Source organism: Trachemys scripta, chromosome 2 (genome assembly GCF_013100865.1).
Source record: "Trachemys scripta elegans isolate TJP31775 chromosome 2, CAS_Tse_1.0, whole genome shotgun sequence".
NCBI classification, from domain to species: Eukaryota; Metazoa; Chordata; order Testudines; family Emydidae; genus Trachemys; species Trachemys scripta.
The window spans coordinates 74568755-74584940 of record NC_048299.1 but is presented as its reverse complement, the minus strand read 5'-3'; the positions used below and the strand labels follow the sequence as shown (position 1 = coordinate 74584940).

The 16186-nt window shown below is 42.8% G+C and overlaps 1 protein-coding gene across 6 annotated transcripts in view; it reads right to left on the bottom strand.

Moving 5' to 3' along the window:
* The window catches only part of NOD1 (nucleotide binding oligomerization domain containing 1), a 57311-nt gene that overhangs the window by 12784 nt on the left and 28341 nt on the right, over window positions 1–16186 (bottom strand). For 4 of the 6 annotated variants that reach the window (XM_034760885.1, XM_034760882.1, XM_034760883.1 and 1 more), the window contains exons 3-7: window positions 13689–13863; window positions 6579–8382; window positions 3572–3655; window positions 2202–2285; window positions 1171–1254 (exon numbers count right to left, since the gene is read on the bottom strand). In XM_034760885.1, the coding sequence (XP_034616776.1) occupies window positions 1171–1254; window positions 2202–2285; window positions 3572–3655; window positions 6579–8382; window positions 13689–13863 (2231 nt within the window). The remainder of the gene's footprint in view (window positions 1–1170; window positions 1255–2201; window positions 2286–3571; window positions 3656–6578; window positions 8383–13688; window positions 13864–16186) is intronic. The other 2 variants (XR_004644485.1, XM_034760886.1) reach the window with 2 other exon arrangements.

The window sequence follows — 16186 nt, the reverse complement described above, 5'->3', positions numbered from 1 at the left end:
GCAAGGAAAGAAAACAGAGAGAAATAAGGAATAAGGATCTAGTGCCACCCTTATCACATTTCCCCCCTCCCCAGTGACCTTGTACTACTGACCAGGGTTCCAAGCCCATGAGGGACTCAGCCCCCTTCACTCCCATTGATCCTTGTAGGTTCCATTCCCAACCGCTTGCAGGACTGAGCACTGAGGGTTCAATTCTGCTGTAAAAGCACAGCCCAGAGGGAGCACTGGGAGATAGTTTGCCTCAGTGGGAGTGTCTTTTGGACTGTGCTGGGGAGCCACCTGCAGCTACACCTCTTTAGGGGATACTTTCTCATGCACGCTGATCCTGCTCTGAGCTGGTGTGGGTGGAGGGACCATCATCCTATCTCTTCCCTGCCCCCTTTGGGGTGCTTAGCGCAGTCTCTCTGTTACCCTGCATGCAGAGACTGTCACTGTACTTGGCCTTTGCCCAACCCACACAGGATATGTGTTGGGGAAGAAGCTCCTTGTGCCCACCCCAGCCCCATGCCAGTGCAAGGGCCGGGCCCCGAATGGAGGTGGATACTAAACCAGCCCCGTAGGCTCTCCGTCCTCAGTAAAATAAATGGTGTGAAAATAAAATGGTGATAATTCTCTTATCACCACACCAGGCCAGAGGAGTTGTTGGCATCTCAATAGCAGACTGCCACCAAGGCGACTAAAATCTCAGGGAACCTCCGTTGGCAGCCTGCTCTTGAGATGACAACTCCTCTCATGGCTGGGCCAAACCCCGCGGTCACAATGCCCAGAGCAGGGAGCTGGACCCAACCCCGTGGAACAGAAGCTGCTGCAGTGGGGTGAGTGCAGAGGGGGCTCGCTCTCCATCTCCTCCCCCACTCTGGGGCCTCCCCTCCACACCAGGCTGGGGTGGAGGGTGCTGCTGCAGGTGGTCGATGCCCCCTGGGCAGGTCAAGGAGGAGGCAGCTGTGGCAAAAGACACTGGCCTATGATTTTGGGCCCTCCATGTGAATTTAGGCCACAGGCACATGCCTAGTTTACCTATATATTAATCAGGCCCTGGGCCTCTGGAAGCTGCTATTCCTACACTCAGTAGGCCAGTTCTTCAGCTGCTGCAAACTGTCATAGCTCCTTTGCCAGCCCCAGCTGAGGTCATGTTTCGACTCCCGCCAGGCGGTAACTCATTTTACTTACCCAATGTCATACATCGTTTTGCTCTTCTGGATAGCAAGGGCAAGACATTTCCCTCCTTCAGTGGTTATCTTGTTTGCTCCTATTCTGCATAAAAATATATTCACTGTTAAGATGCAACTCTTAAAAAAACCAACTCATCTATACATCTATATTTGAACCCCAGCTTAGACACTGACCCTAGCAGCCAACTCCTATGGTAGATAATGATGGAGGTCAATTACGGCTACTGCAAATTTCCATGGACTAAAATGTTGTACACATTTAAGCTTTTGGTTACAAGGTATCAGATCAAAAGTCATCATTTTAGGCTGCAAAATTTAGGCCTGAGGCTGCACAACGAGTTAGCAGCAGAGCCATGACTAGAATTCAAGAGTTCTTGGCTCCCAGTACGGTGTTCTCTCCACTAGCTCACATTGCTTCTGTTGCTTCTTTTCACTTTCTATGGTAAAAAAAAATTAAGTGACAAGTTAACGTGACTTAACCTTAGGATGAAAACTGGCATTGTGTATGGCTAGGCATTCTAACTTTGCGCAAGTTCCCTGTGAACCATTACCATTGTTTACCATTTGACTTTTGGTAATTCCTTCATTGAAATGCAATACTGAAATACATTCCTTCCCTTTACTTATGAAAAGGTCAGGCCTACACAAACCTGAAATTAGTTACCATGAGGGAAATGTATCCTTATGCAGAGGCCCCAGCACAAGGTTTCTGAGCTTCTAAAGTCCCTCTCCAGTACGCAAAATAGGTCGTAAGTGGAGTATAGGTCTTGTGCTGACCCTTTGCATCAGGGTGAATGCGTCCCACTGTGCAAAGCAGTCTTTAGTAAAGATTAAGCATTAAAGGAATGCATGCAAAGCAGTCATTGTCAGAGTATTATAAGGAAGTACATAACTTTGAAAACCTCCTTTTGTTCAATCTGCATGTGTTTTCTTTTACTCAAGTAAGAAACTTTTCTCTTTCTCCCTTTAAAGTTGATGTACCCTAAATATGGTACCATGGAACATAATAAGGAAAAATCCTGGACATACTTAACATATGTGAGGCTTGAACATTCTTCAATGAGTCTTGCAACGTATTTGGCTCCAACATCAGTAATTTGGTTGTTGTACAAGCTTAAAGAAAAATCACATTGGTAAAAACAGATTATTTCTGCTGTTACCTGAATATATACAACCTGGATGTTTTTGATACACACAGAGTATCTTTCTTTATAAATGTCCTGTACAAAGATTTAAATATTTCTTTTTAGTGATGAGGATAATAATTTAATAAAGAGCTATAAAATTTAAGACCAGACTGGGATTTATTTGAAGGAAGGTGTTTTTATATATATATAAAGAAATGTAAATGATCTCTTCCAGCAAACCCAGCTTCCATTTTTGGTGCCAATATGAAAATACTTTTACATAAAAGTTATGAAACCAGTAACCATGCAAAATATGTGCTCATTCTTTTATTAGATTCATGAAAGCTCTCTGAAATACATCCTGTTCCTTTCATTGCAAGGTCGGATTACTGAGTAGGTACACTGGGAATAGGGCATTGGTGGGAGGAAGCAATTCTTGGGACTTAAATTCACTTTTCATAAAGTAATTTTTATGTCACTATTTAACCAAAAGTAGCGAGTAAAGGCTAACAAGCCCACCACCCCAAACTTGACAGAAAACTGATTTTCTTTTAGGTCTTTAAGGAAATCGCTGCTTCCTGCATGAGTAAGTGTGGTTATACAAAAGGATCCAGTAAACATGACCCCTTGAAAGATGACCCTTCCACTCCCCTTCTCTCTTGTAAGCTATATGTACTTTGTACAGAAGAAAGAAATGACTTAACTAGAGGTGGATAAAGACAAAGGAGGTCAGGTACTAGCTGCAAAACTGAACATACCTGATCAGCATTACAACATGAGCAAGCTTTGCCCTTTGTAGGAATCCATCCTGTGATCAAGGACAGGAGAAGAACTGCTGTATGGGGGATTGGCTGTCCCTTTCCTGCTGTGCTGTCATACGGACACCTGCATCACATCTCACTACACTAGGACATAAAACGGTGCCTTACAAAACCTGCCATGGTCAGGTTCAGTAAACCGAGCGCATGTCTACACTGCGATAAAAGACCCGTGGGCACAGTCGTGGCTGGCCTGGGTCAGCTGACTCAGGCTCCAGGGACTCAGGCTGCACGGCTATAAAATTGCAGTATAAACATTCGAGCTCAGGTGGTGCCCTGCAACCCTAAGACAGCTGACCCGGCCAGCCCCAGGTCTTTTCCTGCAATGTAGACATACCTTAAAGGTTTCCATCCTGTCCTTGCTAGTGCTGACTATTAGCCTTGAGGGATCATTCAGGATGAAAGGGGTTGTAATGTAACATTATCTCTTGCGCTGTTCCGAACTCATACATACCCCAGGGTAGTCACAATTTTGAACTTGGAGAGCTCATCGTATAGTACTCTTACTCCATGATCTGTGATCTGATTAACACTCAGCCTAAAAGAAGAAAGAAGGGAATCGATGGCTGATTAGTCAGATTATGAAGGGTTCACTGGCCACAGGATATTCTATGGCCTCCTCTTCATGGATTGCTGCAGATCTACACATCTTCCTCTGACATTTTAACAGAGCATCAGACCTTAATAGATTAAAGCCATTAACAGAAATGTGAATTCAGTTTTTAAACTTGCCCTTTAAAAAAAATAGAGCTTGCAGCTAATGCTCTGTATGCTGTACATGGAATTAAAAACAAAAAAATTCAGTAGATCAACAGACCAAAGATAGATCCCCGTTTTCCCAGTTTATTAGAATTACGGGAGATGCTCTACTTGGCATCCCCGCAACAATACCTATCCCAGCAAAACCCAGCTCCTCAATGGGCCACCAGTCATCTAATCATCCCTGCCCACACTCAGTGAAAGGCTAGAAAACAGGCGAGTATAGAAGCATGTTCTGAAGGCCATGACATATATGCACTAGTGAACTGTGGTCAAAGCACAGAATTTCCATCCCACAGGAAATTTCTTTTTTGCCCTGTATTGGGACAAAAAGTCAAAAACACTGAATTTTTTTTCATGAAACAAAATATTCCAAAATATTTTGTTTCTGAAAAATCAGAACATTTTATTTCAAACTTTATTATTTTGTTTTTTATATTATAATTTATAATACAGGAGTTGAAGGGATAAAAATGAATAGTTTAGACATTTTTCTGTTAAATGTCATCAAAATCAACATGTTCCCGTGAAACACTTCTATTTCAAAAAATCAGCATTTTCCGACATAAACTGATCCAGTGGAAAATTTGTGACCAATGCCATTTCTGGACCAAGCTCCAATGCTAAGGATTGGTCTACACAGCTGCGTACTGCAGACCCGAGGGGTGTGAACTGTACAGCACACTACCATGTTCTGCAGTAACTGCCCCACGCAGATCCTGCTGGCATGAATTAAAAAATAATGAAAAGCAGGTAGATTTTTGTTCACGCCAGCAGGGTCTGCACAGGGCGGTTACAGCACAACCTGTTTGCATGCTATGCAATTCACAACCCCAGAGTCCACACTGTGCTGCCATGCAGACAAGCCCTGAGAACGCCCTGCCGCCAAGCCACTCCTGCTTATTCCAGGAAGTTGGTAGCTTGCCCACTCAGATGCATTGATTGGTAGAGGGAATCTGGCTCAACTTCTACCGATCAGAGGAGTCTGCTTCTTTTCAAATGACTCACTGTGAAATTAGGTTTGGGTTGTTATAAATGTCATTTTCTGTTCTCTAGGAATTACCAAATGGAAACAACAGTCCTCATGCCTGGATTGTAGGACTGATGAATGAAATTGTTTTTAATTGTTTACTTTATTAATGTAACTTCATAAGTAAAGTTTTACGAATGAAACAATATTCATTCATAAAACCGGTTACCCCAATAACTGGCTAATTAACAGTTAAGATGCTTGTTAAGAACCATAGCTGTTCAGTCAGCTGCCTTTGTAAGTTTCACTATCAATCCAATTCCTGCTTAAATCACTAAGACTTGCACTGTTTCAGTATTGTAACTTCTGTTCACCATTTATTACACTTGCCTACAGTGTAACTTCTGTTCACTGTTTGCCATATTGTAATTCAAACCCCATTTTAAAACGCTTACTCCCATTTTGTAAGGGCTTGCTGCAACCTTCATTTTTGCAAACCCTGCTGTAATCTTATTAGTTTAGTTTAGATGTGTGAATGAGGTATGGATGGATGATGGAATCAACCTCCAGCCCCAGCCTGTCCTGATTAAACAGAGTTCAAACACCAACGGCTAAAGATGCAGACAAGAGCCCTAACAAAGTAAGAAGAATCCACCCTAAAAAGAAAAGGTACAATAAAAGGAAGATCAAAGCCCGGTCTGAGTCTGAAAGTCATGTCTGCAATTGACGGGTGATCAATCACCAAACCTGGAGGCAGCGTGACACAGCAAGACCTATAGACTCTGGATTCAAACTAAAGCTTACAAAAAGGATGGGTGAGATGGAAAACTTTGGAGGAGGGTAACATTCTGCTACCAACATGGAAGGGCATCCGTGCATGCCCAGCAGAGACCCAGCTCATCCTTGTGCCCGGCTTTCCTGGCCAGTTAGCCGCCACAAGCTACGAACCCCAGCTGCAAACTCAAGCCACAGACTCAAGCAGGACTGGTAACTATGCAGCAGCTGCAGAACATCTGATGGATGTGTGTGTGTGTGTAGGTATTAGGTATAATGTGTGTGTGTATAAGGATTAAGATATTAGTTATTGGTCATAAATCAAATTGTTATCATAATAAATGTGGCATCTTTATCTTGTCCCCTTTAATAAGATCCTGCTAGTTTTTATTGGTATAACAGGATGAGCCATGTTAACACAAAAGGCACACTGCTCTGATCAGCAGTTGCTTTGAATGGCAGATTTCTCCCACTGCCATATTTTAAAGCCAGGACTGGCTCTAGCAAATTTTCATGTAAGGGAAGTACTACCAGCAAGTACTTCTCCTTCCTTGCTCCCCCCTCCACGCCACCCCACCCTCGGTGCTTTCTCACAGAACCTGGCCCACTTTCAAGACATAATCTGAGATGGACCCAAATCAACACCCCAAACTTCTGGTGGTATTTTTTGCAATCTGGATTCAAAATTCACACAGCTGGTCTTTATTGCTATTCTACCTCACACACACACACACACACGCCGGCAAACTCTGGGATGTTCAAAATTCTGATCCAAATTTTGCTGCTTGGGGCTGCCTTCTCTTAAGATACTGAGGTGAGGCTTTAAAAGCCGAATACAGTTTATTTCCAGGAGCACTTGGTGCCTTTAGCCTCTCAAGCTTTAAAGAGTTTCCGTAAGTTTAATGCTTATATTGTGTAATAAATCAAAGATAAACAGTCACCTGGCACGACATCCTACCTGATCACCGCAAGCTTGTTAAAACAAGGTAGAAGTTGTTTTACTCCATAGTCATTGATATTATTGTTGTCTAGATCCAGACCCAGATGCTTCTGAAAGTGCTGCATCACAAAGGATATAGCGCTGCAGTCCGACGAATAGGCATTGCAATAGGTGAGTTTGATGTAGTTGGCCCTCATGCCCCTGACAGTCAGCTTGGCTAGTTTTTCACTTTGAGTCTCATAAATGCACCTCAGCATCCAAACAAAATTGGGCATGACCTGAATCTGTTTATAACCCTTAAGTTTTGCCCGCATCAGGCTCTGCAATTGAAATTTCATGCTTTCCAAGAGATATGTGATGAGCGCATTTCTTTTCCTCTTAATGGCTGCAGGTGAAACTAAATGTCTGAGGAGCTTCTCCTTGTCTTTGGAAAGCAGACCACAGAGGAAAAGATTGGTGAAGTGAAAATGTTCTTTATTTCGGAAAGGATCTTCTCCTATAGAGCGTTTGTGCACCCAGGAAATAGGGAAACAAGTAGACTGGGCAGTCTCAGTGGAAGAGCACTCTGCGAAAAACTTCAGTAACTCCTTTGTACCCAATTTCTCTTCAGTAACTAGGAACAAAGCTGTGAAAAAAGACTGCAAGGTCAAGTGTAAGAACTCATAGAAGGACTGGTCTCCATAACCACCACAGTCATGAACCGTTCTGAGGAATCCCAGATGCAAATCCTGCTCTGACATGTTCAAGGATGTGACTTCCTCCTGGTCAAAGAAAAAGAGAGACTTCTCCATCCCCATGTGTGCTATTTTACCTAAAGAGAACAGAGTTTCCTTTTTTGACCTGAAAGTCTCCACTTGGCTCCTGGTGTTCTTCTTCAGCAAATTTGTTTTCAGAGTTCGGTTCAAGTGAACTTCAGTCATGAGCAAAAAAACATCTGTGAGTGTAACTGAGTAGTTTGGAAGCTCATGACTGTCAAACATGGAATGGAAGAGTTCAAAGCATTTAAAGATAATCCAACAAAACAAAGGCACCGAACACAAACTGCAGAGACTGGGGTTTGCTTCCAGCTGGTTCGACATCAATACCCGACACTCCTCGTCTCTGAAGAATTTCTTAGTGTATTCCTTCAAGTTATTGCTGGAAAACCCTCGGAGCAGTACTTTCTTCCTAATGATGTTTTGATGGATCTCAGTTCCTGTCCTTGCTGTCAGAACTTTCCTTGATCCCTTAAGAACCTTTCCACTGAGAAGATTCACCAACAGGGCAAGAGGGTGGATAGGTTCATTGGGTGAGCAGATCTCGGGGATGCTGCTCAAGTCAAAGTCGGAATGGATCTCATCAAAACCATCAAACGTGAAGAGGGCTGTATGAGGGAAGTGCAGGATGTGGTTGAATACCTCCTCGGGGTCTTGGTCTGGGTAACAGTTGTATTTGAACAGGAGATCCTTCAAACAGATGGCTTCATTCTCCTTAAAACAGCTAAACATCCTGCACCTGAACCGGAAGAAAAATTTGGCACCTACATCCAATTCTCCTCTGGCCCAAAGATTTTGCATCTTTTGCAGCAAAATGGATTTTCCAATACCTGCATCACCAAAGATGTAGATCGTCTCTCCATCTTCGTTAATTAACCCAATTCTATCATCAAACAGATCTTCTAGGCAGCTCACCTTGCCTAGGCTCTCATTGGTATAACTGACCAGCTCGATAAGACTAGCAGCATAGGTTTCCTCCAGCAGCATTTCCTCCTTCTGAGCATACGACATAACAAACTTTGTGTCTCGTGCCAATTCATATTTGAGTTTCTGACGGTACCTGCTGACTAAAGAGAGAATTAATTATTAAAAGAGATTGAATCTAACATAAGGGCTACAGTATATAAAGTCCTGCCATGCTTAGGAACTAAGGAGGAATGACTGGCTATATACAAGCTCTTATGCCTGCGGCTCTTAGGTATAAAAGAGTTTTAGGCTACAGCTAACTCCTAACAAATACATGCTGTCTTGAAGTTGCCTCTCTAGAAACGGGGGGAATGAGGAGACTTTTAATATTACACAGTTTCTAGAGAAGCAACATCAGGACCCTCAGAGAGGCTCTTTGAGCTTTTTCAATGACAAGCAGTGTTTCTCTGGAGGGGAAGCAACTTGTAATAGTGAACTTATTTTTTTTCTTTGCATGTGTTCAGCACAAATCTGAGAGGCACTAGCAAAGCTCCTGTCGGGAGAAGAAAGATAATTTCTGCTTAGCAACATTTTCCAACTGCATGCTTTATTTTCTGGATAGTCATGAATTGGCTAACAGGTTTGTGTGTGATTTCTCAGTCCAAAGGAACAAACTAAGGGCAGTTATTTTTATAGCATCGGGTACGTTCTACATGCCAAGTTAAAAGATTAGGACTATTGCAAAGATCTGATTGCTAGCTGTTCCTGAGTGCCTTTAGAATTCCTAGCTCATAAATACTTTCCCTGCAGTCTTGAGCTGGTGTAATTACATCTTACAGGCTTAACAGGGCTGTTTTGCCAGTACTTTGATGGGAGGCTGCCTAGGAAGTGGTGCTGGTGATTCAGTTGGAAACTCTCTTCCCTTCCAGTCAGTACTGACCCAGTGGCACAGCACTGTATTAGGGGGCACTGTGTTGCTTGATGCTGCCATCTTTTGGATGAGACATAAAACCTGGGGCCTAAAGACCCCACCACCCTTTCTTCAAAGGTCAGGATGTCCAAGCCATAGACAATTTAGATGGTTACACTCTCCACTCTAAGTTTCCCTGGCAGTTTCAGTTACAGGAGTTGTTCTGATAGCTGCAGTGTTAGAAGGGCCTGCAAGGGTCATCTAGTCTAACCCCCTGACAAGATGCAGGATTTGTTGTGTCTAAACCATCCAAGACAGATGGCGATCCAGCCTCCTTTTGAAAACCTCCAGTGAAGGAGCTTCCACAAGCTCCCTAGGCCCGTCTGTTCCATTGTCCTACTGTTCTTACAATTAGGAAGTTTTCCCTGAGATTTAATCTAAATCTGCTATGCTGTAATTTGAACCCATTGCCTCTTGTCCTGCCCTCTGCGGCAAGAGAGAACAACTTTTCTCCATCTTTTTTATGGCAGCCTTTCAAGTATTTGAAGACCACTTTCACGTCCCCCCTTAGTCTCCTCTTTTCCAAACTAAACATACCCAGTTCCTTCAGCCTTTGCTCCTATGGCTTGAGTTCCATCCCCTTGATCATCTTTGTCACTCTTCGCTCCTTGCCTATTAGTTAGTTTGTTAATAATCATCATCATCCCAGGCTCTAGGCACCTCAAGATATTAAAAAACAATTTATAGAATAATAAAAATCCTAACCACTGGGCAATGTTCTTGTGTTTTCATTGCAAAGGAGTCTCCATTTCGGGGGGGGGGTTAAGGTTAAGAGTCTTGTATTTATACAGTCTGGAAAATGCTTTGGGGTCCTTTGAGATGAAGGGCTGTATAAAAATGTGATATTTTAATTTTAATAATATAACTCAAAATCTGCTGACAGTCACTTTGCCAAAGATAATCACGGAGCAGTTAGTTTGTGCTCTGTGTTAAAAACTAATCAATTCGAGGGCTGATCTGAGACTGTGATGCAACACTATTGGATATATAAAAACAAACAACAAAAAAAGTGCTTGAGGTTTAGAAAAATAAAAGCTACATAAACAAAGCAAAATATAAACGTTCAACTAAATCCTCACGACTGTATTCCAATACTGTGGCTGGGCTGCTGTCAGGCTACATTTAATGCTAAGATATTTCAGCTAGCAGCTGAGTGTTTCCATATTAGTTTTCTTTGGCTGCTCTAGCACAAACCCTACAGAATGTATGTTTTTCTTGTTATTTAATGCATAATAGAGATGATCCTAGATACACAGCAAACTGTGTCCTTATCACACTATTACTTGGTTAGATCCTCCTATCTAAAGGGTAATTCAGGAGTCATGGTGGCATACTACTCAAGTTCCATCTACAATCCCAGGACATTTTTGCAAAAACCATTGGAAGTGAAATAGTTAATGCTGATGCTTAAACTGCGGTCTTTAGGTTACATGGTTAAAATGAAATCTCTAGTTCACCTGAAAATGCTGATTGGATGTTGTGATACTCTGTACCCCAAAGCAACACCCTGGCACCCCATATTTACCATGGTGATATGATTATGATAGGTTTTGTACAAAGTATGCCTTGTGAGATATTATTTTAAAAGTCTTGATCTGCTGAATATTAATATCATGTTGGATTGTATGTGCTATCATGTATGTGAAGTTTTGCTATGTGTGTGATACTGAAATATGTTGTAAGACTGGAAACACCCAGAACCAGCCTTTCAGGTACAACAATGGAGCAGCCAGACACTGATGATGCCCATTAAGGAGAATCTACACTCAACAGGACTCCCCCAAGAACTGTATACAATGGAGACATCCCAGAGAAAGCACATAGACAATGGAGACTGCTTGACTCACATCATAGCAAAAGATCTTTCCAACAAGCTGGAAGAAGCTACAAAAAGGGGGAAGTGACATCCTCACTTGGCCTCTCTCCTCCCACAACTCAACACCTGGAAACAAGTCTGGAGAACAAAGACTTTGAACGGGGAAGGTGGTCCCAGGCTGAAAAGAGGAATCCCAGCCTGTGTATGAAGGAACTCTCTCATTAGGCTGACACACTGCTTGATTCAAATCCTATCTATCTTATAGAACTCAGATTGTGATTCTACTTTTATTTCTTAGGTGACCAACTTTGATCTGTACACTCACTATTCATAATCACTTAAAATCTATCTTTCTGTAATTAATAAATCTGTTTTATGTTCTACCTAAAACAGTGTGTTTTGGATGAAGTGCTTGGGAAATCTACTCAGTAACAAGAGCTGGTGCATGTCCTCTCCACATTGAGGGAGGGGCAGAGTGGATAATAAACTCACACTGGCCAGGCTTCTAACAAGGGCAAGACAATACAGCTCTGGGTCCTAGACTGGGGAGCTGGGGGGAATTGGCTGGAGCCTCTCTATCGTTGGTTCATGGGTGGCTAGCGAAAGCATTCCTGTAACTCAGCTGGGGTTGTCCCTGCCTGTGGATAGCTGTATAAGTGTAGGACCTGGAGAGGTTTGCAGCTTGTCACAGCATCAGTGTGAGAGGGAATCCAGGTTGGTGGGATAGAGGGCTCAGTGGTATCCCAGTTCCAGGATGCACCACAGGGAACCTGTCACAGACGTACCACAATGTAGCAGTTTCATCTGACTCCCTGGTAAGCTTTTTGAAATGTTTCCCTTTTTCCCCTCCTGGCTTCAGTAAGGTAGCTCTTTCATTATTTTGTTTTAAGTATCTTTTTTTCAAAGTCACCCGTAGCTGATCAATAAAACCGAATACTTTTAGAGTGAATTAATTTCAAATATTTAAATGGGAGTGATACATATGACTGTACTGCTTGCAGCGCTATGCGGGGAGGACTATGGTGACTTTAATCCACCTGTATGCCGTCATGATTCTGCCATGCTTTGGGGTCTAAAATGGCCTCCAGCATAACTTACTAGGTAATAGAGGGGGCTGTTCTAAGTTCCAGCAGCCTGGAAGCCTACAGCTGCCCTACACAAAGCATTCACCATGGTATTTTCCCTAGCTGGCGCTCTGGTTTTTACAGACCCTGTTGTGACACTGCCCCCCATAAGGCTTTATGAAAATATGCTTATGCAAGTATATATGACATAACTAGAATATATTTTATGCTACGTATGACATGTAACATATCTCTGTAAAGGTTATGATCTACTGAATCTATTAATCCTATTTGTATGCATGTATCATTTTTGTACTTGAAGTTAGGAATATTGGCTGTATACTTGCTTGATTTCTAAGTAGCCTTAGTAAAGCATTTGGTCAGCTTCTTGAGAAAGGAATGTGCAAATTAACTGCCCAATCAAGAAGCACTTAAGGGACAATGGATCTTGGGAGGCTCCAATCCACATAAGAAGTCTACTTGAGGACGTTCAAGGTAGCAGGTAAGCAATGGCTGCTGCCTGTAAAAACAGAGTCATGCATGGACATATGACTTGCCCATGTGACTCCAAAACTCCATCTTGGAGCTGGACTTTCCATAGGAAAGAGGAGGGGGTCTCCACTCACAAGAGAAAGTCTACTTAAACCCCTGTGAGACCCCTTCATTTTGTCTTCAGCTGGCTAAAGAGATAGCCTCTCCACCCCCAAGGAGACCTGAAAGAAACTGGAACAAAGGACAGTAACTGCAAGGGGTGTGAGTGATTGCTGGACCCAGACTAGAAGACTAGTCTGCAAAAGGAAGCTTACTGGGTGAGGTTTTATCTGTATTCAGTTTTCTTAGACATAAACTTGCGTGTTCTATTTTATTTTGCTTGGTAATTCACTTTGTTCTGTCTGCTATTACTTGGAACCACTTAACTCCTATTTTCTGTATTTAATAAAATGACTTTTTACTTATTAATTAACCCAGAGTATGTATTAATACCGGGAGGGGTTGGGGGGGACAAACAGCTGTGCATCTCTCTCTATCAGTGTTATAGAGGGCGAACAATTTATGAGTTTATCCTGTATAAGCTTTATACAGGGTAAAACGGATTTATTTGGGGTTTAGACCCCATTGGGAGTTGGGCATCTGAGTGTTAAAGACAGGAACACTTCAGTAAGCTGTTTTCAGTTAAGTCGGCAGCTTTGGGACACGTGGTTCAGACCCTGGGTCTGGGTTGGAGCAGACTGGCATGTCTGGCTCAACAGGACAGGGTGCTGGAGTCCCGAGCTGGCAGGGAAAGCAGGGGCAGAAGTAGTCTTGGCACATCAGTTGGCAGTTCCCAAGGGGGTTTCTGTGATCCAACCTGTCACACCTGTACGTTGCCACAGACAGTAGTAGGGGGAATAAAAATCTCACCCCATATTACTCAGACTTCAAACAAGAAACACAATGTAAGGTCTATCCCTGGTTACATATTTTTAAAGCTTGATTCCCAAGGCTGGGAAAATCAGAACTAATAGTGAGGCTAATCAATAGATGAAATTAATCCAGTTAATATTAACATACATTTCTCTGTAGACATGTTTTCTACAGAGAATTGACCTGCATATTGGCTCTTACACCTCTTCCTACCTGGATCTGTATTTACAACAGGTTTATTTTGAATATTCTGTGAAGGGTGGAATTCTATTTCATCCAACCAAGGCTGTAGTTCGTAATACGCATCAGAGACTTCTTGCAGGATGTAGATGAAATATTCTGAAACTTCTTCTCCTTTGCTTTGAACCAGATCCAGAATTTTACGAACCTGAAGAAATACCACGTAGAATGTTAGCAATACATAGGATTGTGTATTGGTTACATTTATGAAATGTTTTGAGATGCTTCAGGATTGGAAATGGGACCCCAATCAAAGCCTAGAATCTACTCTCCCAAGCTGGGATGTCAGAATCTGGATCTGAACCTGAACTATCCCAAAGTTCAGTGTGTTTGGTTTCTGGCATTACAAAGAGGCTGGATCTGCAACTCTGATTTGGATCAGAGGTTTTAGTTTGGGCTCATCACTACAGCTATGTACATATACCAGCTATAAAGATAAGGGACACAGGTTGCTCCATAGGTAGAATGCAAAGGAAATTCCTGGCCTGGGTGGTCACCACAGTCATGCAGGAGATCATGCAGGAGATTTCAAATCTTGCCCATATTAAATGAAACCAGAGGACTGATTTTTGACCTCCTGGCCTGGTCCTCTGATTTCTGAGGCTAAGTTGCATTATTTAATTTTATATCAGAATCTAGCCTGAATAGCAGTGTGTGTACAGCAGAATATCTCTCTGGACTTGAATGCAGAACCAAACAAGCACTCTTCTTTCTTTAAGCATAGCAGTTTAACTCTGCAAGGCCACCTCTCCCCGCCCATGCTATGGGGTATTGGGTTGGGGGTGAGAGAGAGTGTGTGCGTGCACGCAATGCTGTATGCCCCTCTCATTCAGCAGCCATAGGAGAGTTAATGTCCACACCCACTAGCAAAAAAGTTTGACTCCAGCTAATAGATGGAAGGGGTTAGGTTTGGTGGGTGGATCTAGAGGGCAAGGGCTAGTTTGATTTTTGTACAACCAGCATGTGACAACCTTAGTGCAAGTGTTTCTAGGGAGTACAGCCTTTGCTCTAAGGATACTTCTCTATGGACTGGATTCCATTCCTGCTAGTCACAAGCTCAATTTCTTCAGTAGGCAAAGGACTTCCAAATTCCTTAATCTCTGAGGCAACTTTTCTCTGGCCTCTCATGAGCTAGAGAACTCACAATGCAGGATAGAATACACCAGAGCTCAGCAAAAAAAGGATTTTTAGATATTAAAGACCTTCACCCAATTCCTCTGATCTGGAAGTCTGCACCTTCTAGTTCAGGATCTGCAAAAGTGGGGCAATTCTCTTATGACAGAACATCGATAAAACCTACTTGTAAGCCAGCAAACATTCCTCAGACAATCTATTTTTTCCTTCCACCTCAGATATTCAATAAGAAAATTACAAATAGGAGATATTCCATGTGAACAAAGCTTACAGCTACAAATCGTTTCAATTTAAAAAGAAAAGGAACAAAGAATGGAGCCCTGGTAAACATAAATATGGGTGGTAGCATCAGGAAACAATCTCAAGGGCTGCATTAGCCTCTTCCACAGAGACCCCTTGATAGTGGGGATTCTCCTTCAAGGGAAATCCTGGGGAGGTGGGACATAAGAGGAAGCCATGGGGGAAGGAGTTCCTGATAGTTCAGCCCAATGGAACTGCATTGTCAGGAATTGCTGTGGGCACAGAGAAGTAACGGATGCATGGGGCCTCCATGCAGACAAGCCGGGCCTCTTGTAGATGCCCATGAAAACCACAGGGTCTAGGTATGGTCCTGCAGCTCATTCTCCGGGGTCAAACCCTGCTCCTCTGACAAACAATATGGAGCGGGTGGGGTGGGGGGACTCCATGAGAGGATCCTCACTGAATCCTTCCCTTCAAGCTGCCTCTTGTGGGTTTTTCCATCCCTGAGTTTTCAGTCACTTCTGGCCCCTTCTGCAGGATTCTCTGTGGGAGATCAGGCAATCTTGCCCAAAAACTGAACTTCCCACTGGTCCCGTGAAGTACACGTTGCCTCTTCTGAGAGCTCCCCTCTGTAGATGACTGACTGTTTTATTACTATATTATACTACTAAACAAAAAAAGAACCCAAGATGATCATACAATGCACCACCGTTCAACTCCCAGCTTTGGCTAGCTACACGGAGTAAGCACCACAGGTACAATGTCCAGTAACCAACAAGAGTTATTATCCTAGGAAAATCTGCACATTGATGAAGCCCAGGACCCTGCCTCTTTTGTCATTCACTCTCCTCTAGCTGTGACACAAATGTGAAACCTCTAAAGCTCCGTAACTGGTTCATAAAGGAAGTCAGAGTCAGGTATTGTATTAAATCACTATAACAGGAAAAATGCCTGGAACATTTTCTCTTGTGGAAGAATTGGAAACCCAAGCAATTTTTGCTAATATTTGCTCCTGGATAAGTAAAAATGGAAAAAATTTATAACCCGTTCATAAGCCGACCCTATAATTCAGGGGTCAGCAAACTTTGGCTCCCGGG